Raw genomic sequence first — 26,536 nt, 5'->3', positions numbered from 1 at the left:
TTTGGGGACCCAATGCAACCTTTTAATTCCAAGCAGAGTCCCCCTCCCCAGCATTGTCACACACATAGTGGAAAGGGATGCCAGGGTCTGGGCAGGAACAAAACCCAGACCCAGGCAAAAAAAATATATATATAATTATATTCACATATGTCTTTGAGAGAAGAAAAGCGGGGACTGTGATTGAGGTGGGGCAGAGTCAGGTGGGGGAAGCAGCTGGGGGGCCCCGATAAACTACATTCTTCGGACAGCATGGTGGGGGTGCATGGGAGTGGATGGGACCTGGTGGCCAGGACACAGCCTGGCCTCTTGATCCCATCCCAGGGAGCCTGCAGGGCTGGGTTCTGGCCGGGCCCTGGGTGCTAGAAGGTAGGAGCCTAGCTGACTTTGCCTGGAGGCTGATGGTGAGCTGGGTTTGTACAGGCAACATCTCCACTCCAAGCCAACACTTTTGGGGAAGCCGCAGGGCTGAGCAAGGGGCTTCGAAGCTTGAGGGTCACAAGGAGAGGACAGGGTGAGCTGGAGGGCAGGACGGCCTCAGGGCTAGAGGCTGAGCTGGAGCCTGCCCTGCTAGAGTGAGAGGAACAGGAGGCCAGGGCTGGGGAATGTGTCCCAGGTGAGGCGAGAAGGCGTGCCTGGGCACCCACAGGGTCCTGGGGCTCTCCTCCCGGCCCACCTGCCTGCTCCCTACTCTCACCTCCTCCTGCCCACCAGCTGGTGAAGATAGCCGACAGCCTGACCACTAAGCGCCACGTTCCTTTCTCCTCACTCTCTTCTGGGGACCTTCATGTAGGGGCAGGGGCAGGGGCAGGGAGAGGCTGCAAACATTAACTCTGTGTGTGCTGGAGTCCAGACAGGTTTGGCCCGTGCAGTGAGGACCAGGCATGAGAGGAGGCAGCCCCTCACTCCTATGGGGAAGAAAGCCCCTGGGCCATACACCAGCACTGCAGACGGCTTGGCTCCCCTACACCTGGGGAATGGAGCCAACCCCACCTCTGCCCCACCCTCCTGCTCCCTCAAGAGATGATGCTTTGGGGTCTGGTGACCCCAGCTGCAGAGCCCTGAAGCAGCAGAGGTGAGGGTCAGTCATGGAGAGGGTGGGGCAATCAGAAGAGAGAGGCCTTTTTCTTGAGTTCGTTCCGCTTCCACAGCGCCAGCTTGCTGAACTCTTCTGGTGACATGGAAAATACCCTTGAGAAGTCCTCTGCTGACAGATGCCTCTGTGAGGGGGACACAGAGGCCGCTTAGGGACAGGAGGCGGGGTGGGCTTGGCCAAGTGACTAAAGGAGTACTCAGACAGGCCCCAGGCCCCGCCCACCAGGCCGGGGAGGCTGCCCACCGGTAGCCCTACACCCACAGGCACATTTCCCCTGTGTACCTCAAGCCTCATCCGGTCCACACCTGGAGGCAACTTGCTTCGCCCCTTATTGGTCACCACCAGCATTTCGTAGGGATAGATCTGGGGGATGGGAGGGTGCCGGCTCAGGCTCAGGAAGTTTCCTGTTGATGTAACCCCCTCAATACCCTAGGCCCCCTTATCAGCTTGCAGGGGCCACAGGGGCTCATGCCATTTTGCCGTCCGTCTCCCCCAACTTCCCTGCTGCCCCCCATCATCTCCAGGAGGACCCCTTAGCGCATTCACTTCCCTGGCTTCTCCCCCAGCGGCCCCACCGCTGCCCACCGCCCCCTGGCTCTGCCCCTGCCCCTCACCTTCTGCTCCAGCACACAGGGCAGGGAGTTCCCCCGGTCCATCCTCCCCCTCTGGCCCTCTCCGTTCTGGGGAGACCAAAGCCGCAGTGAGCCAGAGTGGGGCAGGGACACCTCCCCAGCCTTATCCTGGGCTTCTCATGTCCTCACCAGGCAACTCTGGCCCACACCCCCTCCCCTAATACTGCAGTTGCCCAGCTGTGGCCTCGGAACTCTGGTGCTCCGTGCGTTCCCCTGCACTCACCTGCAGGCCTGCGGGAGAGAAAAGTCATTGTTCAGAGGCAGCTCTGAGGACAGCAGGCCTCCAAACCTGCCAGCACAGCCTCCCAACCTCCAGACCTGGGCTGCCCGAGGGTCTGCTTAAGACCCTTTCCCAGCTCGCCTGGCATCAAGAAAGCCCTGCCTCTCACCTGGGCTCCCACTTTCACTCCCAGATGGGCTGAAGTCTGTGGACTGTAGCTAGAAAGGACACAAAGGGATCAGTAGGAAGCTGGAATACTCTGCCTCGTTCCCCTTCTCTTTAAGGGTCTCCCTGCTCCCCCAGGATGCCCAAGTAGCTCAGGCCCTCCGAGGCCCCCACGTGCACACTCTTCCCATGCAGTCCATTATCACTGGTCTGCGACCTTACCCGGCTTAGGGTGGTCCTGCCGTAGGCGGGGAGAGAAGACGACTTAGACGTTCCTGCATGCAAAGCTGGAAGAGAGCAAGAGCCGGGCTCAGTCCCTTTGGCCCGACTGTGATTTCTGAGAGGGCTCCCTCCCTCGCTTCCCCTGCCATGGGCAGGCAGTTAAGGGTGGGCGTGGGGGAAACTGGTGGGCCTCTGTTGGCTTCCAGCTCCTGCGAAATGCTTTCAGCAAGTGACGTGCTGGCAGCTCTGAACTGACTCTAATGCCTTCCCTCTCCCACTAACAGAAGTGCACCCAATACACATGTGGGCCAAATGCCCGAGTCATAACTGATGTCAGCCGGTGACAGATGACGAGGCTCACCATCAAAAAATGAACCTCTGGGAAACAAAATGAATCTAAAGTCTAGTCAAAATAAGCAAATTATTACAACTTTATTATTAGCAATGTTAGTAATCAAATTTCAAACATTTGATGTTATAATGCAGAAACAACAATTTTCTCAGCACTCTCAGCCCCTAGATTGCACCAGTGGTCAGTACCCTTCACATCTGCTCGATCAGATGTCACTATCAACTTGCACATTTCATGACATCACTAAGCTTTCAAGCACTGCAGATTATAACTCAAGAAACTTGGTTTTCAGTAATAGGTTTTCCTAGAAAGAACTTCGTACCTAAGGATCTCAGTTTAGGGAGATCTCAAAACTCCTTCATCTCCAAATGCTAGAAATTGTTGGCATTCGATAGCAATTGTTTTGATAAACATTTTTGTTTAAAAGGTTAGCCTGGATAGACTCAAAACTGTAAAGGATTGTCTTCTTAAAACATTCTTATAAAATCTGTTGTTTGATGGGGCTGGCCTGGTGGCACAGCAGTTAAGTTCGCACGTTCCGCTTTGGTGGCCCAGGGTTTGCTGGTTTGGATCCTGGGTGCAGACATGGCACCACTTGGCACGCCATGCTGTGGTGGGCGTCCCACATATAAAGTAGAGGAAGATGGGCATGGATGTTAGCTCAGGGCCAGTCTTCCTCGGCAAAAAGAAGAGGATTGGCGGCAGATGTTAGCTCAGGGCTAATATTCCTCAAAAAAACAATAAAACAATAAAAATAAAAAATAAAATCTGTTGTTTGGAAGTTTGTTTGGTGAGAACAAAATGTATTTTGGGGACCTAGTTTTTTTTTCTTAACACTTATTTTGGTATAGAAAATTTTCTCCTTCCACAATCATCATTCATCACTGGAGCATTTCACTTCTGCGGTAAGTATGTGTTGCTACTACAAGTGACGGAGAGAAGTGCAGCCTACAAAGCACATAAGAAGATTTTCACTCTAAATTACTTCTGGAATGCTCATTTATGTTTGAAAGTGACCATTTCAATGTTACCATGACATCAGAATGACATGCCTTTCATAATTCTGAAATTGCTGAGATTGATTAGTTATGACAGTAACCTACACAATCATATGGTCATTGATCACATACCAGTTCAGGGATGCCAAAAATGATAGTGAGGTAGACATTTGGCTATTCGACTTTGGAAGGCTAAGACGGAAGTTAAAGAGCCAATTTTGACTGAATTCTGGTGGAGCAGGAAGACTGCATGCAACCTTGGCAGCATCTCTCCATCGGCCTCATTCTTCAGGCCTTCGCTATTTATTCCACATTCTCTAAAAAGGGCTACTACCAGAACTCTTCCCACCCCCACTGAAATGTCATCCTGGCAGCTTCGGTGACCCTGTGGATGTCCTAGTTACCTAGGAACCTTATGGCTCCTTGAATCCCCAACCCTAATACATCAGGGAGCCCCTTCAGATGGCTATCCCCTGGGTCTTGTCACCCACAACTGCTTCACCTTGACATCTGAAGCCCAGATACCCATGCTGTGGCCACAGCGTCCTTCTTTGTTGGCAGCTTCTCCTCAGCCTCATTCCTAGCACATCTGTTCGTCACTCTCATGGGCACCTCCAGTGTCTTGACTCCAACCCTCAGAGAAAGGTCTTCCGAGGCCAGCCTCCCACATCCTGAGGCTGGGTCTCCTTCAGGACCTCGCACCCAGCGCTCCGCCTGGATCCCCTTCCCTCTCAATCACATTTCTTCTCACGGCCTTATTACTTCATATAAGCTGAAGACTCTCCCTGAGCCCTGACTCGCCCCTCAAGCTTCCAGCTCAGTCAAACTCGCTCCCACCTACATACACTCCAAAGGCAACATGTCCCAAACCAGTGTCTTCCTCTTTGCCCCCAAACCTGCCTCTTTCATCCTCTCAGTTCTAGGTTTGATCACCTGGTACCCAAGACAAAACCCCAGTTTGTCTCTCCCTTTCCCGCTTCCAGTCAGACACTGAGTCCTGGTGATTCCATCTCCTATATAGTTCTCAAACCCATTCCCTCTTCTCTGGACCTATGGATATTTTTAGCCCATATCCAGACAACTGGAAAGTGTGGGAGACTGACTCCAAAGATGGCCCGCAACATTACGCCCAGCCTGCATGGTTTTGTGCGGTTCCTGTCGTCAGAATGTGGACTCTCTTTCCCTCCCTTGAGTCTAGGCTGCCCAGCGAGCTGCTCTGAGTAGGAGATTGCAGGAAAAGTGAAGCTGTGTGGTTCCCGAGGCCAGGCTTTTAGAGGTCTTGTAGCCTCCAGTTGGGGTTCTCAGCTCTCTCCTCTCCAGCGGCCACACTCTAAGGAAGTCCAGGCCAGACTCCAGTGATTACAGGCATAGTGTCCAAAGCCCTGGCCAGCCCGTCTCTCTGGCTCCTTCCTGCCACCCCATGGCACACTCCGGGCTCTGTGACTCCAGGCTCCTGGAGGCCCTCTAAGCAGGCCAGGCTGTGTCCCGTTCCTTGTCTTCGCTCCCACACTGTCCTCTGTGTCTGTGATGCCCTTCTCCTCCTCTCACTTTGCCTCCTTCTTCACGACTCAGTTTGGCAGCTCCAACCCTCCGACCCTGGGCCTGTCATTGTCCTCTCAAAGCACCCGCTGTGCATCTTCCATCTCAAAACACCGCTACACTGACTGAAACCCGTTTCCGTGTCAATTCTCCCACTGACTGGAAGCTACTGGAGGACAGGACTCGATTTTTTTCACTCTTTATAATCCCCAGTGCTTAGCACATAGACGCTCCATAGATGTTTGTTAAATTAAACGAAATTTACTGATTCTGCTTCAGCTGATACCATCTTTTATCATCTAGTCTTGTTCCATGACTGGTGTCCTCGCTCTAGGGAGAGCGTGAGCGCCTGGGGGCAGCAATCTAGTCTTCGTTGTCTCTAATCCTGCAGCAGCACAGTGCTGGGCACATGACACACAACACACACCCTATTCGATTCTGGCCTCAGGGTCTGGCCGGGTGACCCTAATCCCCTCCATGGCACTCACAGGTATGAAAGGGTGTCCGGTCAGGCAGAGAGCGGGTCTTCCTCCGGATAGGCAATGATTTTTCCATCTCTTCTTTCAAGATCATCTTTCCCAAGTTGGAAGTAACCTGGGGAGGGAGAAAGGAAGATGGATCCAGGACTTTGATACTCGTTTCTTATCTCCAAAAAGTTCAGAGTTGGGTATACTGCAGGCAGGACTAGGGACAATTTTCTGAGTGGCTGGGCCATGCCCTGGAGCGACGGAGCTGGTCATTCTGGTCGGATGCACTGCCACCTTGGGTCTGGCCCCCCTCAAGAGCGAGGAGTCAGGGCTGCTCAGTGCAACTCTACCCCAGTGGGCTCCCTGTCCCAGATCACGATGCCCAGAGCACAAGCCCATGTCACTGCCAGTGGCCTTCCCATGACACCCAACGCCCTCTCTCTTCTCCTGCAGACCAGCAGCCTACTCTCTCCTTTCTCCTCCTCCCAGGAACTACTCAGCCTAGTGAAGCCTGGTACTGGTGGGGCCACCCTTTTCTGTGCTTTTGACCTTAATATTAACTAGCATTCCCCCCAAAACAGCAGTGAAGTTCTGGTGTCCCTTCGAAAGCAGTAACTGGAAATCCCAGGAAGGAAGAGGAATTCCTCGCATGTTCTGACAAGGATGCTCTTGAAGCATGAACCCATTTAGAAGAGAATAGCTATGAAACCAGATGTTTGTCCCCAAGAAGACACGGTGGCAGGGGGATAGCGAGATGCTACCTTGCTGAGCTCCTCCCTCTGACGCTCCCTGAGCGCCTTCATCTCCTCCCCGGAGTCATCATCTTCCTCCTCCTCCTCCTCCTCCTCTGCCCCTCTCCGTGACGCCTTCCGCCGCCTCCATTCTGTTTCTGGGAAACACGGGCAAAAGCAGGCATGTCAGTCAATCGACCATTTGCTCAACAAGCGTTTACCAGGAGCTGGCTTTGTGCAGGACACCAGGCTGCACCCTAAGGAGAACACTACAAATTATTTTTAAAAAATAAGGGGCCAGCCCGGTGGCACAGCGGTTAAGTGCATACATCCTGCTTTGGCGGCCCGGGGTTCGCTGGTTCTGATCCAGGTGTGGACATGGCACCGCTTGGCAAGCCATGCTGTGGTAGGCGTCCCACATATAAAGTAGAGGAAGATGGGCATGGATGTTAGCTCAGGGCCAGTCTTCCTCAGCAAAAAGAGGAGGATTGGCAGCAATTAGCTCAGGGCTAATCTTCCTCAAAAAAATAAATAGAAATGAAATAAAAATGACGTAAAAGTAACATTTTCTAGCCTTGCAGTGAAGCTGGGTAGGCAACACATTCATACGACTTAAATTCACGGGGGACCAAGGCTCATTTCTCTTTCTCTTTTCCAGAGCTCCTATCACAGAAGCTGGGACGCAGAAGTTTGATAAATGTCTGCTGAGTGGGCAAGTCAACGAACAGAAAGTGAACGAATGACTAACAAATAGGGCCACTTATACCAAGAGCCATAGGGATGCAGGGAATGGCTGAGCAATGAGCCTGGAGGGCCCGAGAAGGAGGAAAAAAGCGTGAGAAGACCTGTAGGACACGGGGTGGGGTGAGGGGGCTCATGGCGCTTCAACAGGGGCTGTGAGGCGGGGTCCCGGCCTCCCTTTCCCTTCTTCAACAGTTTCTCCTACCCACGACGGCCAGCGACGGGGGGCACGGCCAGTAGTCAGTTTCGATCTTGGCTGGCTGGTTGGGGTCAGGCGGCTGGGCTGCAGGGAACTTGGATGACTCGATGATGTCCTCATGGAAGGGCTTGCTCTGAGGGCTGCCTCCCATGGACTCTGCAGGGGGAGGTCAGGGTCAGCCCACGCACACCCCGCCCGGAGGCCACCTTGGCCCACCGCCAGCTGCCAACTCCCTTGCCTCTCCCCTGTCACACCTGTGAGATGGTAGGTGTAAGGACAACCAAGAGCCCCGGGCCAAGGTTATGTGCTGTCACGAACAGCTGTCCTACGGCCCCCAGCCCCCAGCCCCTCAGCACAGCCTCCCAGCATGTGGCAGGAAGGGGCTCAGTCAGTCAGGGGAGCCCTCACCTCTCTGCTTGTAGATGGGTGGCTTCTTGTAGATATTGGAATCTGGGCGGGTGGTCTCTGCGGAGAGGGAGCAAGAGCAGATGAGGAGGAAGACATGCTGATGGTGGCCGAGGCCACGTCAGTGAAGAGAATGGAGACCAATGGAAGGGGAGAAGGTAGAAATTCATGGGCTCCTGCCTAGAGCCAAGACAGAACCAGAGCTCCTAGAACCATCCCTCAGGAGGATGGGACTTTTTGCGCTTTTCTCGTTGGGTGGGAGGGAAGACGCGCCTGGGCCCACCGTCTCTGGGCGCCCTGCCTGGCGTGCTGGTATCAGGGCATATAGCCAGTCCTGTGGTGAGCATCTACCACAGGGAGCGGGGGACTGAGAGAACGGGGCTTGGGTTCCTGAAGGAAAAAACAGGTCCTAGGGAAAGGATACAACCATGCTGACAGTAAAACCTACCAGGGTGGTGGAAATGGGGCAGGCTGGTCCGGGGGGTCCCGGTGGTTCTTGGGGCTGAAGCCTGAGAGATGATTCCAGGGGACCGGCTCTCTGCCCACACCTGCAGAGCAGAAGTGTGGTTCGCTGCAGCTCCCAGATCCCCCACCCTGCTCCCTCCAACCCATGTAGATGCCTCTTCACCTCACTCTACCAGCTCTATCCTCCCACCCTAGCAGCCCACAGCCCTCAACCCTAGAGCAGAGGAAGGGTGTCCAAGCAGTGGACCTGCTGATGGTACCTGACACAGGCAGAAAGGGTTAAATGAGGCCATGGATCAGACAGACAGACGGACACAGATCTGGCCAGTGACAAGACAAGGTCCACCGATTCCGTTAAGCCCTGGGTTCTGCAGAGCCCGGCCTACCACGTGTGGGGAAGGGCAGTGGGGCCCCACCTGAGCAGGGCTGCGGAGCATCAGGCGCGGGCACACTCACCTCTGGGGATGGTGGGGGGGATGTGGATTTGGGTGACAGAGAGCGCTGCGAATGGAGAGGAGGCTGGTCAGAGCCACAAGGGTAGGATTAAACTCTTGTTCCTAGAACCCCAGATGGGCCACTTCATCCCCCACCTAATTTGGCACCCTTTGCCTGGCCAATTTCCAGACCACCTCTTTTCTCTCATTCACGGTCAGTTCCCCGGGCTGGCCCTCTCTCCTTCTCCCTCCTGGTACTCTCCTGGGCAGGGCCCTAAGTCTTTCCCTAGGAAGCATGAGGAAGCCATGGATCTTGGGACAGTGTGCTCTGAGGGCCAACTGAAGATGGTGGCGACCCTGCCCTCAGGGCCTAGCAACGAACGGAGGGATAAGACTCACAAGCATCCCGAATGGAGTCCTCGCCAGGTATTTAAGTCTCCCACAGCCTGGCCCCATCTCACACTCAGCCATGACACTACCCGCTCAGCCATGACACTACCCGTTTCACGAATACAGTTTACAAGGTACCTGCCGTGCGTTATCTTGTGCACTTGACCACCTGGTGAGGTGGACCTGGTGAGGTATCACCTGTTTTCCAGGAGGGGAAACCGAGACTACAGCGACACACAGCTCACTCAGCTAGGACTTCCAGCCTCCGAGTTCAGTGTTCCTGAGCGCTTTCCACAAATTTGCTCTCTCTGCCCACTCCCACCCTGCTCCTGCAGGACCCCCTCTGTGCTGTTCTTCCACACATGGCCCGCCTGCTCTCTGCAGGGAGCCACCCCACCTCTGGCCGCTCCGCCTGCTTTCCACAAACACTGACTGGTGGATCGCTGTGCACAGCTCCCTTTCTTGTTCTGGAGTCTGGCCGCCAGGAAAGAAAGCACGACAGGGGTTCTGCCTGCCACCCAGTGTGGCTAGGGGAGCCCTTCCCTCCAATCCTGTCCAAGAGGAACCTGCCACCCCTCACCTCCCGGCTCCTGGGCAGCTCCACGTGTTCCAGGAGAGAATAGGTAAAGTGGGGCTCGTAGATCATGAGGTCAGGCCGCTCGATGTCCAGGATGGCCTTGTCCTTGGGGATGGCGGCCAAGTCCTTGTAGCCCAGCACCTGATTGTCCATCTTGGCCTAAAGGGAAATGTGAGAATGGAACAGAGGTGCCGAAAGCCTCCCCTAGAACACTGGCCTTACAAGCCAGACTCACTGTTATTAGGAAGAAAATGGGCAGCCATTTTAGATATCAGCTCTTCTAAGTTGATAATTCTGTTATGTTAATTTTGAGGGTTTAGGTAGTCACGTTCAAAAAGGCTAGTCCATTGCCTAGTATTCTGGGTACAGTAGAAAAGGGGCGTGGGGAACCTTCTCTGGATTTTGGGTTCTCTCTGCAGGACCACCAAGGAGGCTCTGAGTGAACCTGCCCAGCAGCGGGCTGTCCCCCGCCCCTCCCGCTCCCAGCCTGAGGGTGCTGGTGGCGGAGAGGTACTCACCACGACGATGGAGGGAGAGCAGGGACCACTGGAGCCTCGGGAGGAGCTGACGCTCCCAGGGGAGGTGAGTGGTTGCTGGGGAGAGCGAGAAGGCGAGCGGGTGGGAACGTGCGTGCATGCGTGCGAGGGCCGGGCGGCCGGCAGGGCCCTTCGGAAGGCGGAGGACCGGCCCGGGGACAGGGCTGGGGCTGGGGCTGGGGCGGGGGGGTTCCCTAGGCCTCTGGGCCCTGGGGCGCGGCGCTGCGGGCAACCACCAGGTGGCACCATCGCCTCCCGGCTGACCCTCCGCGGGGAAGCCCGGCCCCACCCGGGGCCCGGGGCCGCGCTGCCCGGTGAAGGCGCCGCCGCGCACCTTCTGCAGCCGTTCCATGCGGCAGGCAGCTGGCTGCTCCGGTCGCTGGCAGAACCCTGGGCGCGAGGAGGGGCGACAGGGGTCAGGCGCTGCGGGGTTCCTGGGCGCTGCGCGCGCGGGGCCGCGAGAGCAGAAAGGGCGTTCCGCCGGGCCGCGGCGTCCTCATCCCTCGGGACTCTCCAGGCTGCAGGCCGGTGCAGGGCCTGGGAGGGGAGGGACGACGCGCCAGTGAGGGCGGCGGAGAGCAGGGCGGCAGCGCGCCGGGGCCCCCCTGGGCTTGCCTCTCCATTCGCTCGGCCGGGAAAGCCAGCGCGCGTGGGGCCCGCGAGGCGGGAAAGTGGAAGCGCTGCGCTTGTTTTTGAGCCATTGTTCTCTGGCTGGAAAGGAAATGACGGCAGGGGCCAGCCGTTCCGTGCAGCCTCTACATCCCTGCCTTGTCACACCTGCCCTGCCCTGGGGCCGCAGTCCCGTTTCAGACCCAGGTTTTCGCTCCCCTCCGCCTCTGCAGAGGCTGTTCTCCCTAGCTCTGTGCTGCCCCTTCCTCCCACTCCCCATCTATCCGCCGCCGGCTGTGCCACCTCTCCCTCGTGGCCCAGGAAGGTTTAACACAAGACGACTCGGCAAAACCTATGAGGAGGACACACGGGTAAGAGAGGATGGGAATGAAGCCACCTCCTCGTGAAGCGGTCAGATCATTGGCTGGGAGCTGTCCCTCTGCCCCGGGTTCTGCCCGAGATGAAGAAGGGAGGGGAGGCTGGAGGGAGCCCGCGTCCGCCTCTCCCTGTTCCCTGTACAGCAGTCAGTCTCACTTGCAGGCATCTGGTAAGGCATTGTTGAGGCCAAGGCCACATCCGGCTCGGCAGTCTCCTCAGAGTGCCCACGCTGAGGCTGCCCTCCGAAGCACTGCTTGGCTACAAGTCAGCACCCCCTGGCTCCACAGGAAGGCATCCTGGCCGGCACTGCTCTCTCTGTTCCTAGGGCATTAGGGCCCGTCTGCTGTGGTAGATCATGAGTTCCCTGGGGCCACAGCCCAGTCTTCTCCTTTGTCAGTAAGTCCCTAGCAATCCTCCCATCCTCCTCTCCACATCCCTGCGCTGGACACCTCATAACAATTCAGTGAACGCCTAGCTGTTTCCTGCGTGATGGTGGCAGAGAAACTGTCTTTCCATCTGCTGACAATAAGCCATAGAGTGAAGAGAGCTGATGGCTACATAGGGTCCAGGGAGGAGGCAGCATAGTGTAGGGGTAAGAGCATGGGCTGGACGGGAGTACCTGGGTGTGAGTACAGACTGCTACTCAGAAGCTGTGTGACCTTGGGCTAGTTACTTACCATCTCTGTGCCTCACATTTCTCATCCGTAAAATGCAGGATATTAATAGTATGTGTGTCCTAGGGTTGCTCTGAGTATCAGATAAGTTATAGCATGTGAAGTGCTTAAAACATTATAAATTCTATGTAGAGTGTTAGCTATTATTATTTCTATCTTCCCAAGGACTGATGGACTTAGATAGCTTTTCTGTGGCCATTCTTTGCAACAGAGGGTCATGAATGACTGAGGTCATTGGTGCTCCCAATGGTATCACCTATTATTCTGCAGCAGGCCATTCTTCTGCTTCTCTCCACCAGTAACACAACCTGCGGCCCCCACTCCCACTTCCCTGCCTTTGCACGTGCTCTTCTACTATTCTCTGCCTACCCCCTTGTCTCCCAGATCCCTCCCATCCTTCAAGGTCCATCCTAAACCCCGCTCTAGGAGGCCTCCCCACTATTCCAGTCCTCACTGATAAGCCAGTCTCTGAACTCCAGAGACTTAAAAGAGAACCATGTGACTTAGCCCTTGATTATATGCTGCCTGACATGGGAACATGTTTTTCCCCTACCTAGAATGACCGCTAACTTCTGCAGAGCAAAACCAATAATAACAGCAATCATCTTTTGAATGCTCTTGCTAGGTACTTTGATAAGCACTCTACAAGGAATATTTTGTTTGGCCCCAAAACAACCCTATAAGGTGGAACCGTTTTACAGATGAGGAAACTGAGGTTTGGAGAGGTTAAAAACCTGTCCAGAGCCATAGAACTGAAAATGACCTACCTAGTCAGGTGCATTGTGGGGCTAGATTAGAGTCTGCCACATTTCTGAAGGCTTTTTGGTATTCTAGAGCCAAGGCATCTCCGGGACAAGACCCTGGCCATCAGAGTCATGTTAGGTATTTGGTGCCCATAGAAAGGCTCCATTTCAGAGCTACATGCTTCTCTTGCCTTCTTAGTGCTCACTTTGTAGTGCTTTAACTAGGTGTCTGAAGATCAGAATAAAATCTAGGACATATTCGAAGACCCGTTAGCTCCCTCTCACCCCTCTCTGATCTTTACTTTGTTAACAGTCACTGTCAAACTAGCTATCCACTTGGCTTTGCCCTAGAGGCAAACACTGACCCAGTCATCCATCCATCCAGCCACCCTTCCATCCTTCCACCCCGTCACATCCGCACGTCCATGCAGTCATGTATTGTTTATCCCTCGATTCATCAAATCCTTTCTCAGCACCTATCCTGCAGCAACCACAGAGCAACACTCTGTGATGAGTCTTGTGGAGAACAGAAAGACAGTCAAAGGAACTAAGCTGCCCCACCAGCAATGAGGCATGCGGACAGATAACTCCCACACAAAGCAGAAGATTACAGGTGCCAGATAAGACAGGATAGTGTAAGGGGCTGTGAGAGGTTACAGGAGAGAGGGATCACTCCTGCCAGGGTGTCAAGAGGAGAAAGTAGAAAAGGTTTCTTAGAGGAGGAGGCATTTGAGGCAGGTCTTGAAGGATGCCCAGTTTGAGATCATCAAAACTGAACCAGAGAAAGCAGCACTAGGGAAAGCAGGGACATGGGCAGCACTGGGTCTGTCTGGGCAGCAGCCTATATGGCTGAATCATGGAGGTCACGAGGTTGAGATGTGTTTGGGGCAGGTGGTTTGGGGCCAGATGGTGGAGGCCTTGAATGTAGACTAGGGGATTTAGATTGTATCCTGTGGGCGACAGGGGGACATGGAATGTGTAGAAATTATTTTTCAGCAAAGAAGTGACAGATCCAAGCAGCGCTTCAGGAAAATGAGTCTGGCTGCAGCCTGGGAGATGGACTGGACAGGAAGGGGCAGTCCACAGGGGGCCAGCCAGGAAGCTGTGGTGGAAGTTCACACAGGTGACCGTGAGCGTCCAGACTTGGGCAGGCCCGGAAGACGGGAAGGGGGCAAATGCGAGAAACCCCAGGGGCAGAATGTGCAAACCGGAACTTGATCTGAGAGCCCCCAGGGGAGGGGCAGATTGCAAGTCCAAGAGCCAGGAGAAGGGGAAGGATGAGCTCACGTTTTGCAGGTCAGGGCTGAGGTGAGTGCCGCAGGCGACCAGGTGAGAACGCCCAAGGAAGAAGAGCTGCCTGGGGGAGGGCCAGGCTGGAAAGAGAGACCTGGAAGCCATTGGAGCCAGCGGTGTCTCTGCACGGTAGATTGCCATGGATGAAAAAAGGTCAAAAACAGCATCCTGGGAAATACCTAGGTGACTGGAAGAAAGAAACTGGCAAAGAGGGGATGAAAGGGAGGAGGAGAACTGGTGGCCAGTTCCCTGGGGGCTGGGAATGTATCCAGTGATTCTTTGTATTTCCAGCAAAGGCCCTGATGCACAGTAAGTATGCAGTAAACGTTGGGAGAAAGGATAGAGGGAGCTGAGAAAGAAGGTCACGAAGCCAAGAGCCCAGCGCCTAGAGAAGGCGAGAAGTGCCCCAGGGAGCTCGTCAGTTTGGGTGTCAAGGCCTGGTGGCTGATGAGAGCATTTTCGATGAGAGGAAGAGTGATACCTCCTTGTTAGGTAGGGTTCCGGGATGATGCACAGGCCGGGGAGGAGCGCGTCCCAAGTGTGAGCAGAGGGCAGGAGGGCCCGGGAGGGCAGCTCCGGAGGAGGCGAGATTGGCTGAGGGCTTTTAAGGAAAAGGGAGACTTGACCATGTTTGCAGGCAGTGGAGGAGGAGCAGAGAGGAAGAGACTGAGGTGAGGCCGAGGCAAGGCCGAAGTCGGAGGGAGGAGTGGGTCCAGGCCCCAGTGGAGGACTGGCTTTGAGAGAAAGTACGTGTTTCCCTGAACGGAGAGGAAAGGGGACGCAGTTGGGTCACCACAACCCAGGCGTTTAGTGGGACCAGGGCAATCGGAGGCTCCTGTTTCCCGAGGCAAAATGAGAGAAGGTCAGACGCACATCTCCTGGGGGTCAGGCAACGGCTGAAGAGAGTAGCAAAGGTCTGCAAGGGTCTGGGGTCGGGGTGGGTGGGGAGGGTGGGTGGCGGGGCTGGCCTGGGAGAATGCAGAGCTTCCCTGTGCTCTGGAGCCTCCGGCTGAGCCTGGGGTGGCCCTGGCACCCTCGCCTTGAACACCAGTCGGATGTGGCACAGAGTGGGGAAATGACTGTCTCTCAGAGTGCTAACTGCCCAGGTGGGGGTGGGGAACCAGGATGAGCCATGTCACACGTGTCCATGGTCATGCACCCAGCCCCACCCCCCAACATGCACAAACACATTTCCACGGGCACAGCACTCAGAAACATGATTTGAAATAACGATGTCTCTGCTCTGTGGCCCGGCCCCTTTTTATCCACAGCTCTCCACAGCCCCATGGACTCCCCTGTGCTGGGTCTCGCCCCTTAGCCTCCAGGTGTCTTCTCCCTGGGCCCTGAGCCATGCTCCTTTCAGGCCCTGTGCACCAGCGTCTGGTGTATTAGAAAGCACGCTGATAAACTGTTAATATCTTCCCCTTCCAGGGGTGTCACATTTTAATTTGGGGCTAGACTTAAGGAGTAAGGGTCTTACTGGTGAAATTTTAAGCCGGCAGGGAAAACGTTTTGGGGTGGAGGAGTGTGTGTGTGAGAGAGACAGAGAGACAGAGACAGAGACAGAGAGAGGGAGAGAGAGGGAGGGAGGAGGAGAGGGAGAGAGAGAGAGAGAGAAAGAGAGAGAGAGAGAGAGGGAGGGTGGGAGGGAGGGACGGTTTTCTTGGCTTCTCTCAAATCTCATTATGCAGGAGGCTGTTTACTCCACCCACAGGTAGCCCCCTCCCCCAAAGCTAATTTCCTGGCAAGTTACCACCCGCTGTCACCCCACCTCCTCCAATCCTGCCCTCCCACCCATGCACACCCCTTGTCTAGGCAGGTGCACTCCCTAGCTCCAGCAGCCTCCTGTGGATGAGGCCAAAAGGGCAGGCTGCAGCAGGAAGGGAGGGCCGAATGGGAGGAAAGGGAAAGGACCTCGGAGGAAGGCGAGCCCAGGTGGCGGAAGGGCCCTCTCTTCGCCCCGGCTCCCATCAGACGCCAGCAGGCTCCTCACCTTCCATGCCCGCCTCGCCCTGCCCCAGCTGTGCAACTGTGCCTTATCTGAACCGCCAGCCAGCCCCGCCTCACACTGCCCACCCGGCATCTCCACCGCCACTGGAGCCTCTCAGCTGCGGGGCTGGGAGAGATAAGAGCTGCCCACCCATGCCAGCTGGCTCCTGCTCCAGGCACCCTGACGGTGGCTCCTTAGACTTGGAGAAAAGAAGGCTCAACCAGCGGAAGCACAGCCTGGGCTCCTAGTCCACCCTCTGCTCTGCTCCTAAGCCAACCAGCACTTGCTCTGTGCCAGGGACAGTCATACATCCTCTCAACTCTTCACACAAGCCACCGTCTTCCTCACTCAGAGAGACCGACTTGCCAAAGGCCACCCAAATAGAAGCCAAGCTGGAACGCCAACCCAGGCCTGTCTCAGGTCAAAACCAATGACTGTTCTTTTCAATAGGTCCCCAAAGATCCCAGTTGAACCTGGACTTGGGACTGGGGTCCCACGTGCTAACCTGATACAGTGGAGCCACCCAAAATTCTGCTGGCTGCCCGGCCTGTGGACAAGGACCAGGGCGGCTGGGGAGGTGGGCTCTGTACCCCTGGCTGGGTCAAGCCAGGCTGGTGGCCGGTGGTGCAGACAGGAAACGAGTTCTGAAGTGAGGCCAGCTGTCTAAGTGGGCCGGGTCAGGCTGGGCAGGGTGGGCCCTCCCTTCCTCCTCCAGTTTCTTTGGTGTGACTCCCTGACCTCTCCTCCCCATTCCATCGCTCTTTCTGCTTTCCATCCCTTTTCCTTTTCTTTCTTCATCTTTCCTCCCTCTGCCTGTTTCCCTTTCACCCTCTCCCTGTCCCGGCCCCACCCCCGCAGTTACTGTGGCAACAACTCAATGCCAGAAATAAAGGCAGGATCCAGCTGGGTCACCAGTTCCCAAAACAGCATCCCAGGGTGGAAAGGGGAAGGGCGGACCCAGCAGATCTGATGGCAGGGGGCCGGGGCGGGGTGGAGGGGTTCAGTGTACTCCAAGGCGGGGGTGGGGGCGTGTCCATGGCTGGATGGGACACCCACACTTGCCCAGGAAGGACGGTGAGCTCTCCCCTGCTCTGGGCCAGTGGCTCATTAGAGTGTCCTTACCTCAGCCAAGCCTGGGGCCTGCGCCTCTGCCCAGGCTAACAACACCCTCCCTCCCTCCTCTTCTCTCATTGTCTCCTTCTCCCCCACCCCTATTTTTTGAGCCCTGCTCTCTCTGGTAGGATGAGGGTTGGGTTCCTCTAACGCCGACACCATACAGCACCCTCTCACAGTAGTGAAGCATCAGGCAGGGGCTGGCGGACTCAGAATCTGGGTCCCAGCCCGAGAACCACCTGCTCAAGGCCCTGCCCCGCCCCCTTGCTCCTGATGACAATGGGACTGGACCAGACCCCTCTCTCTCCCTTCCTACCCCACACAAATATGTGTCTATTCATTCCCTTTCTCTTAGATCTCTCGCTTGGGTTTCTACACTCTGCCCTCTTTCTGTGTCCCCCAAGCCCGTCAGGCTTGCTTGGTCCCCAGCATGTTCCTGCTCTGGGCTCTATTTGTAGCTGGCCCTGTTGGCAGGTTGTAGTGTCACTTGTACAAATTGGATTGATAGGGCTGGGGGAGATGCAAGGGTCTTGCATCCCATATGCAGCCTCCTGAATTCTGGTGGCATCCCTATTCTTGTCTTTGTACTCGCACATGAGCTGTGAAAGAGGAATTCCCGCAGACCTGCACTGCCAGGGGGCAGCCTGACCCAGGTGCTCGGCACGTGGCCCTGGAGAGGCCAGCAGCACTGAGGCAAGACTCACACACGGGGCATGACACTCCACGCAGGCAGAAGGGCCATGCCAGGCTCCGCTGCAGAACGCATGTGCTGCTTGCAAGAGCACGCCCCCACTCTCCCAGTGAGGTCCCGCACAATGCCACATGGTGCCACTGACACCCACTCGCACTCACCCACCCATCCTCCCCCTAAGCACCTGTTTTCCATGCTTGCAGCCCCCCGCATCACGTGCTGACACCCCCTCCCCAGGCTGCACACATGTACAGCAACACACACAGAACCCTCATTTACCCATCCCATGGGGCCTTTCTGTGTGTCCCATTCCCCAAGCATGACTTCTTCTAGATGTGCCCTCCCTTCTCCTAGATCTGCCTCTGCTCCCCTGACTCTCACACCCTGGCAACATGGTCCCCTGGGAGGGGAACACCGGGGGCGCCTGCCAGGCTGAGGGAGGGCAGAGCTGGCAAGGAGGCACCTCTGGATCCTTGGGGGCCTGCGTGTCTGCTCAGCCCCCAGCCCCAACCAGCACTTCAGCAGCCGGCACCAGGAGAGCGCTAGGGTCAGGCCTCCAGCCTTTCCCTGCTCCCAACCTCATTCTGCATTTAGCCCTCACTCCAGCCGGGCCAACCAAGGGCTAGAAGGGGGCTCCCCAGGCCCCTCCCCGCAAAGAGCACACCCTACATCAACAGCAGTCAGGTCTCCATGTGCATCTGTGACCTGGTCGGAGGGAGGCTGGCAACCCGTCACTCTCGCTTCCCCATTATCCGGCAGAGAGGGAACAACTCCCCAGCCTACCCTGTGCTGGGCCACCACCCTCTCACTTGGACATCTGACCAGCATAGCTAGGCGAAGGGGGCACTGGGGCGATGGCAGGCAACACCCAACCCCTCTTCCCCAAAGCAGGAGGTTTGATCAGATCAAACGCAGCTACTCCCGGGGTCTAGCTGCCCAGGCCCTTCTCCCACTGAACAAGGGGCCATAGCTGACCCTCCCCTGGGGACCCCTGCCACCACCCAGAACCTTGCTCCCAGGCAGGTGTTGTGGCCCAAAGTGCCCACAGAGCGAAGAGAGGTGGGAGCCCCTGACACCTACCTCTTCCCAGACAGTGTGGCCCAGATGCTCAGAGGCCCCGAGGCTGGAGCCGGGACAGGCGCCTTTCTGCGTAAACCCAAGTAACAGGCACCTCTTCCAGGAACCCAGACGTGCTTTCCCGGAGCACAAAGAACAGGAAAACAGCCGGCTTGGGGTGGGTGGGGGGTGAGCTGGTGAAGGAGGGGGCCTATCCTTCTGGGCCCCCACCCCCTCACCCCCACCCTGCTTCGCCCCCACCCTGCTTCTCCACAAGCCTGGTGGAGAAGCTTGGATCCCCAAGCCGGGAGTCTGCGTCTGGTGGGCGGGCTGGCAGGACGGTGGGGCGGGCGCTGGCTCCCGGCTGCGCCCTCCCCACCTCCAGCTGATAGCGCGTGGCCGGCCTGAGGGTGTGTGTTTGTGTGTGTCTGCTCTTCCACCTCAGCTCGCTGGCTCTGCTGGCTCGCCGCAGCTCAACCCATTTCAAACAAGAGGAGCATTAACCCGGCATCATGACGAAGCAGAATCGGAAGCCGACTGGGCCAGCCGCTGGCCTTGTTCCCTTTCCCACACCCCCGACCCTGCAACGCTCTGCAACGCTCGCATTCTCCCACACAAATCCTCTCGAGCCTCAGAGACAGCTGGAGTTTGAGTTCCGGGGAGGGGGCCCTACTGATAACTGCGGGCTAACAACACCTGGCTTCTCCCAGCACCTGTATCTCCTGGTCATCACCTAACAGCGGCCACAGAGGCCTCTGGGGGCCTGCCTTTCTGGGGTGCTAAAAGGCGTAGATGCCAGAATTGGTCACCCACAGTTAACCTTCTCCCGGGGAGGGACGAATGGGAGGAGGCGAAAAACCAGGTCCTCAGTGCAGGAGCCTGGGCTGGCCCTTCCATAATCTGAATCTCCTGGGAGCTGCAACGGAGCACAGTGTTGGTGTGGGTGAGAAGAACCCCATCTCTCAGCGGGGCGGCTTCATCGAAAGGGGACTGCGTGACGGGTGATGCTCAGGCCCCAGCACAGAACTGCAGGGACGTGCCTTCCTGTCTCTGGAAAACCTCCACCACCCCAAGACCCTGTCACTGGCCTTCTGGTTCTCTCTGGGCTCAGAGCAGAGCCCTGTTCATTTGTGACACTGGGGGCAGGGAGGGAACCCAGCCAGCTGACCTTGGCCCTGGCTCAAGCCCCCTCTTCACCTCCCGGCAGACCTGCAGCACTTGCTGTTGCCCTGGTAACCACTGCCCACAGCAGGTCAGCTGACGGTATCAGCTGTGGGTGGGGAAATCTAGAATCTGGGGCGGGGGCGCTGAGGTATCTAAAGGGAAAATCACAGGGGGAGGGTCTTTAGGGGGAGAGGTGAGAGTATGCCCCAGGACCTCTTTCTCAAAGAGAAGCGGACAGGAGGGGACAGGTAGGGACAGGAAGGGAGGGATGTGTCTGGGTTACTGGGAGACAGAGAAGCATGAATCCTGACGGATGGGCTCCAGAAGGAAAGGAGATATGAAGGAGGCAGAGAGCTGAGTACTGAGCAAGAGTAGAAAGAATCCAGGCTTAGCTGCTGTGTGTGGGGAGGGGGCCGGGGGGAGCCCTGTGGAAAGGTCCGAGAAAGGGTGGGGGAAGAAACACAGGATCCATCTAACCGTGAAAAAATAGCCAGGAGACGACATGGGAGGGGGGTACCTTTGATGCAGCAGGGGTGGGCCGCAGCCTTGGAGGAAGGGATCCAGGCCCTTCTGGACAACCAGCCAGCTTCAGCTTTCTGTCCCTTCAGCCCCACCCTTGTTGCCCTGGCCCCACCCAGTCCTGCACTGCCCGCCCCCCCACCACCCAGGAGACCAAGCTTTTAACCTTGGGCCCTTTAGACCTGATTTTTCCCATTACCTCGGTTCCTCCCTTGCTCTCACTCACCCCCATCAGACCCCACCCCAGGAGATTTGTCTTCCAGGGCAAGGGTCCCCAGAGGTAGGGCTGGAATGAGCCGTTGCCCGGAAGGAGAGCTGTGGACAGGGCCCTGGAATGAGGTGGCTCATGAGGAACGGACAGGAGTCCCGGAGGAGGGGAGTATTCTCCTCAAGGAAACAAGCATGTTGGATAGAGTGGGGGAGCCAAGGAGAAAGGGCGGGGGGGGGAGGGTTCTCCGGTACCTTCAAGGGCCTGGGGCGTGGGGCAGGAGCACGGCAGCCTCCTCTGTGACATACACCTCCATCCCTCGGCGCATCTCCTCTCCGCCTCCCGTTGCCAAGACAACCTGCGGCTGGGCTCAGCCGATGTGGTGGTGGCAGCGGCAGCAGGGAGGGGGGAGGAGGCGGCTGTGGCTCCTACAGCCTCTTCTTCAGTGATGGAGGGAGGGGGCCTGAGGTTGGCCTCAGTGCTGGGGGGTGGGGGTGGAGGAACTTCAGGAACCAGGCCTCCCACTGTGCCCCACCAGTCTCCCCTCCCCACTTCCATAAGGCTCTGGGATTGGCTCCTGGGGCGGCCTCAGGAGAACCCTAACTCAGGGCCAGATAGCAGGCCAGTCTTGGAGAGGGAGGCAGCACTGGGCAGCGTCCCCCATTCCAGAAAGCTCAGTGTGGAGCTGGGGAAAAGCGACAGAGACCAGGCAGGGGTGGCCTATGTTGAAGGTCAGAGGGTGGCTTCCGGCAGGCAGGAAGGAGAGGCCCTGGGCATGGCTGGGTGGGAATGCAGCTGCGGGCCCAGAGGTCTGCCCCCACCTGATCTCTGCTATCTCTGAGCACCTTCTGCTAGTCCCAAACCCTGTCATTGCCCTCGACTCCGACGAAAGTCAGAGCCTGGGACAGCACTCTTCCAACCACGCAGGGCCCACTCCCACCGACCCCACTCGGTACCATGTCCCTCCGCGGGCGGGGATGGGGCGCGCCACCTTGGGCAGGAATAGTCTGCCGCTGGCCAGCCCGAACCACGGGGACTGTAGAGTTAGGGCTCCCTCTGTCGACCTGAGGCGTGGTAGCTGTCAAGGTCATTCCTTGCTGAGAGGGATCAGGGTGTGTGTGTGTTGGTGGGGGGCCGAGGACACAGCTGGGCCAGGAGACCATTCTCTCCCTGCCACCCTCTGCCTCCACCTCACCTCTGGCCTCATCCTACAGAGAGACTTGCTCTGCCTCCAGTCCCCTCCCCCTGGGAAGCTCCAGTCTCCTCAAGGCCAGCTGGACAGTCCTCCCACATTGCTTGCCTGCCTCCCCATCAGGCTGGGATGAGAGAGGAGGCAAAATCTTCCCCCGTCACCTGGGCACCAGGTGCCTGTCAGCCCAGGCCCAGCAGGCTGCTGACAAGATTAGCATACCTTTAGGCTCAGGAGGGCCTTGAGGCCTTGAGAGTGGCACTTGCGTCCTACAGCAGGAGGCTGGGGCTCCTGCCCCTCTGAGGCAGATGGTCCCAGGCCCCAGACACCTAGTCCTCAGCTTCTTTCCCCAGCAAGGTCAGTGGTGCCAGATCCTGACTGGACTCTGGCCCTGCCGCCCACTCCCTCCCCAGGGCCCGTGCAATACGCTGCTATGCCTGCTCTGCTGTCTCTCTCCCGTTCTCTCTCCAGGTCTCACTCCAGTGCCCCTTGCCCCGCCCCATGCACAAACCTGCTGGGGATGGGGACGGGGGCACCAGGGACGCGCCCCCTACGCCGTTTACACATTAACTCTTGGAAAGGCTGACTTGGGCAGCTGGGCGCCTAAGGAGGAGGGAAAGTTGGGGAAGAACTGGGCCAGGGGAATCAAAGCCAGGACGGAGTCTAGAAGCGAAGCTTTCTCATCAGAGTTTGGAAGCCACATCCTCCTAGCTCTGAGTCCTGGACCCTTTCTCTCCCGGAGTGAGTGCAGAGCCTCTGCTCCCAGCATGCGCCGCCACACCAGCCTCTCCCCCAAACACTGACCCGGCCATTGCATCTGGTCACTCCCTTCTCAAAGCCCCTCCTTATCTCCTGCCTGCCACAGCATAAAGACCAAACTCTCCATAATGTGACCCAACCATTTCCTGCTACTTCTCTACAAACGTTCTCAGTTCTAGACAAACGGATCGACTTCCCCGGAACACACCTTGCACTGTCCTGCCTTCCCCCGAAGGTCTTAAAGACCATGCAACTCCACCCCTTCCTAGTGTTCCGCCCCCCCCCCCCCCCCCCCCCCCCCCCCCCGCCCCCGTGCACTCTCCTACCTCAGAATCCACGGTGCCTGGCTGGGGAGTGGAAAATGTCCGACTTGAGGTGTTGAAGACAGGCGAGAATCTAGACTGTAATTCTCACTAGCTGTGGCTGTGGGTGAGTTAACATCTCTGAGCTTGAGCTCACCCACATATGACGTGGGAATAATCTTACCCCTAAATAAGGTGTTAGATGTGACACACCTTGTGTGCTCCTGGCACACCTCTGGAGCTCTGTATACATCAGTGTCCTTATTTCCAATACCTCTTATCTCCTCTTTCACTTTTTTGGGATGTGCCAAACTCTGCTTTGCTATTGTAGGTGTGAGAGAGAGATTTCCAAAAGCCCTACAAGAGAACTGCCTTTGTATGGGTTTATCCCTCAATTAAATTTCAAGTGTCTTGAGAGCCTGACAGGGGATGACACAATATCTTGACCACCTTTTTTACTAACTGAAGGGCTAGCACAGAGCTTGTACATTGTAGGGAATAAATAAATATTTGGATTAACTGCTTAGGGCCCCTCCCTGCCCGAGTCCACTGAAGGACAGAGGACGGAGGCAGGACGGGGCTTTTCATCCTGTCTCCACTTTGAGGGACTGCAGGGGCTGGGCCAATGGCTTCCTTCTGGGCCTTTGGTTGGTTGATTCTTTCAGGAAATACTCACTCTGTGCAATGTGCTGTCCTGGGTACCATGGGGGAGGCAAAGATGGACTAATTCTACATCCGAGGCACTTGCATCCAACAGGACTGTGACACAAGCATAAACAAGCACAGTCTGGACAAGCAGTGCCAAAGGACAAGGGCAAGTCAATGGCGGAGGACCAGCGGCAGTGGAGACTGCCACTCACCTTGGGAGAGGGAGGAGAGTCCACAGAGCAGGGTTGATGGCTGTGGTCTGGACCTGCGGGCATTCTGCAGAAGGGCTTGCCAGGCAGTGGGAACAGCAGGAATAAGGATGGGCATGGCATGCCTGTTGGATGGCCAGGGCTGCAGGCTTGCCAGCGTTCTTGAAGTGGAGTTGCAGGGGTGGGGCTGGGCAGGGGGCCTGGGCAGGGGTGGTGCAGGAGTCTTGAAAACCATGCTGAGGAGTTTGCTAGTGCTCACGTGATATGGGCAGGGCAGGGCTGTGGTTTCTGGTAGGGTCAGGTAAGCTGAGCAAATGGTGGACATCCTGGGGGGGGCGCGTGTCAGGAGGCGGAGAGGGCATTTGGAAAGCTACTGCAGTAACTGAGACAGATCCCAGTGAGGTCTGTCACATGCAGGGGGGTAATGGTTGAGATGGTGGGCTGCTCCGAGACAGCATGAAGACAGGAGAGAAGAGAACGGCAGAAATCTTAGGGAACCTTTCCAAGAAGAACCTGGAAAGAGAGGAGTCCAAGTGGCTAGTGAACAGAGAAAAGACAGCCCGTGGCAGGCTGAGGGAGGGAAGAGCTTCAGAAAGGGGTGGTCCTCTGAGGTGTCCAGGGCTGTGAGGCTGATGACACTGAGGTCTGAGGCAGGCTTTTGGCTTGGTGACTGGGAGGTCACTGGCCATTGGAGTCTGAGGGACAGGGTTGAATAGAGTGACATAAGTAGAAGCCAGCTTGTGAGGATTACAAAGGGGGTGGATTTCCCCTCTGACTCCCTCTTTGGCGCCCCTCTGCCTCATCCAGCTGTTTGGAGGGAAGGACAGAGGAGGGGAAATCAGAGGAGGGGCTATTCTTAGCTAGAGTTCTTGGTAATCCTAAAAAGTCACAGGATTCGAGGCACACTGCTGCCGTCTCCCTCCACCTTGTCACATCCTCCCTGAAATGGCTGCATTCATGATGCCCTGGTCTTTCCCCACTGTCACCACCACCACCTGCACACATGCTTAGCAGGTTAGGGCACAGAAACAACCAGGGCTGGGCGTCCGCAGTCCAGGGGAAGCCTTCCCACCACATCCACAGATACTTTGACTTCCACTCAGGGCCTGTTACTAGAGATCCATTCCTGTGGCTTCTTCCTTTTAGCATCTTTGAAATCACCACCAGTCCTGAGGGAATGAGCTGAACAGACTTCCCCAGGGTTATGAAGAGACACCCTGGGTATGGAGTCTGGACTCCGCCGAGGCACTGAAAGTTGCGGTGAGAAGGTTCAGAGAGCCGAGCCAGCGACCAAGGCCACAAGCAGGCGCCAGACGGCCAGGCATGGGGCTTGAGTGGGGCAAGGGCACTCTCCGAGATGGCAGGGGCCTCCAAAGCTGCCCTCCTCCCTCACCCTTCCCCATTCTCTGTCCCGCCCTACCAGGTCTCACCTCAAAAAGCAAGAAAGGAAACAGTGAGGGCTTTCTGGAGCCGGCCCCCAGAGGCCTGTCTGTGCTGGGGAGGTCACAGAAAGGGAGGGAGGGGCCGGAGAAAGGCAGAGAAGAAAGAGGAGGCCAGACAAAGGGCCCCGTCCACCTTTGAAGCTGTCTCTAACCCGAGTCAGGGAGGGGTGGGGGTGGGCTGAGAGCCCAGCTGGGGGGAGGCAGTCTAGAGTTTTAAAGAATGTCTCAAATTCCTGCGGAAATCAGAGGGATTGTAAGAGCTCCCCCTCCCCAACACACCTCCTTCTCAGCCCCCCAGTCCAGTCCTTCACACCTGGGGGCCCCAACCCTTTGTCCTCAGGTAATTGCTGGGCCTTGCCCCTGGGCTTCAAATCCCATTGAACTCGCCAGTTATCAGCTGTGGCTCCAGACCACCCTCCCTACACACCCCCCAGAAAACGACCCCCACCCCGGCCGGGCCCCCTCACCCCCAGTCTTCACCAGGATTAAGGGTCTTTGTGATTGGAGGGGAGAGAAAAAAGCAACCTGGTGAAAAGCAATTATGACAAGCTGGAGGGAGAATGTCCTGGGGCGTGGGGGACCTCCCTCCTGGCTGCTGCCCTCGAATTGTCTGGAGTTGGGGGTGTCAGACCCGACTCCAGCCCTCACCAAGGGAGAGGTGAGGACCTCCCCACCCCTATCAGTCTGGGCCACTGCTCCACTCACCTCCCACTGTGACTAAACCAGGCGACTCCACACTCCCTATTCTTAACTTGTTTCTAGGCCATTCTCGGGAGAAGCGGTGTCTTTCATTCTTTTTCTTCCTTCTCCATAATCCCCTTCCCCATCATATTCTCAAAAGAAGAGAGAGGGGAAACTGAGGCTGGGGGTCCATCCGCAGAAGAGAGGGCTCAGTGAATGTATGTCCCCTGACCGGCATACTGCGGGGGCCTGCTAGGAAGGGCCTCCCCCTTGACCCGATTAAAAGCCAGCGCAAGAAGGAAAGAGGCCGCTTTTAAGGCCTTAGTTCCACCTCCCAAATACACACCTGGAGGCGGAGGCAAAGCTCCGAGAAGCTGGGAAGCTGGGGCGGCGGCCCCCATCCCCGGCAGCGCTCCCCTCTGGAGCGCCCCGGCCAGCCGCACGCCCCGCTCGTCCGCGCCCTCCCCACGCCGACCCTCCTCACCGGACGAAAGCGCGGTCCCGGCTGCAGGCCGCTCCGCCGCCCCGGGGCTCGGCTGGTCCGCGGCCCGACCGGGAGCGCGGGCCGCCGAGAAGGCCGGGAAACCCGAGGCGCGGAGGGAGGGGCCGGCCGCCCCGGCGCAGGTGCGCCTCTCGGCCCGCGGGCCCCGCTCCGCTGGCGGCCGCGCCCACCTGCCGCCGTCCGCCTCTCGGGGGGCGAGC

The 26,536-nt window shown here is 57.1% G+C and overlaps 1 protein-coding gene across 21 annotated transcripts; it reads right to left on the bottom strand.

The window, feature by feature from the left end:
* Window positions 1–26,483, bottom strand: DMTN (dematin actin binding protein). 21 transcript variants are annotated; one of them, XR_011436626.1, is made up of 16 exons: window positions 22,016–22,162; window positions 20,859–21,085; window positions 10,501–10,703; window positions 10,149–10,223; window positions 9,634–9,789; window positions 8,686–8,730; window positions 8,213–8,312; window positions 7,768–7,824; window positions 7,366–7,515; window positions 6,450–6,577; window positions 5,710–5,815; window positions 2,333–2,397; window positions 2,108–2,163; window positions 1,708–1,773; window positions 1,376–1,456; window positions 1–1,217 (listed from the first exon to the last, which is right to left on the bottom strand). XR_011436626.1 is itself a non-coding variant. In XM_023636119.2 (16 exons), exons 2-16 carry the CDS (start codon window positions 10,516–10,518, stop codon window positions 1,104–1,106), a joined length of 1,218 nt encoding a protein of 405 aa, XP_023491887.2. In that variant the 5' UTR covers window positions 10,519–10,703; window positions 18,738–19,675; the 3' UTR covers window positions 1–1,103. The 21 variants fall into 21 exon arrangements, 1 of the variants encoding a protein (XP_023491887.2); XM_023636119.2 differs by lacking the exons at window positions 20,859–21,085; window positions 22,016–22,162 and adding exons at window positions 1,949–1,956; window positions 18,738–19,675 and having other exon boundaries at window positions 2,115–2,163; XR_011436627.1 differs by lacking the exons at window positions 20,859–21,085; window positions 22,016–22,162 and adding an exon at window positions 26,319–26,456.
* Window positions 26,484–26,536: the final 53 nt, after the last annotated feature.

This window comes from Equus caballus, chromosome 2 (assembly GCF_041296265.1).
Source record: "Equus caballus isolate H_3958 breed thoroughbred chromosome 2, TB-T2T, whole genome shotgun sequence".
In the NCBI taxonomy this organism is placed as follows: Eukaryota; Metazoa; Chordata; class Mammalia; order Perissodactyla; family Equidae; genus Equus; species Equus caballus.
The sequence above is the reverse complement of the archived record's forward strand: the minus strand, read 5'-3'. Positions and strand labels throughout refer to the sequence as shown.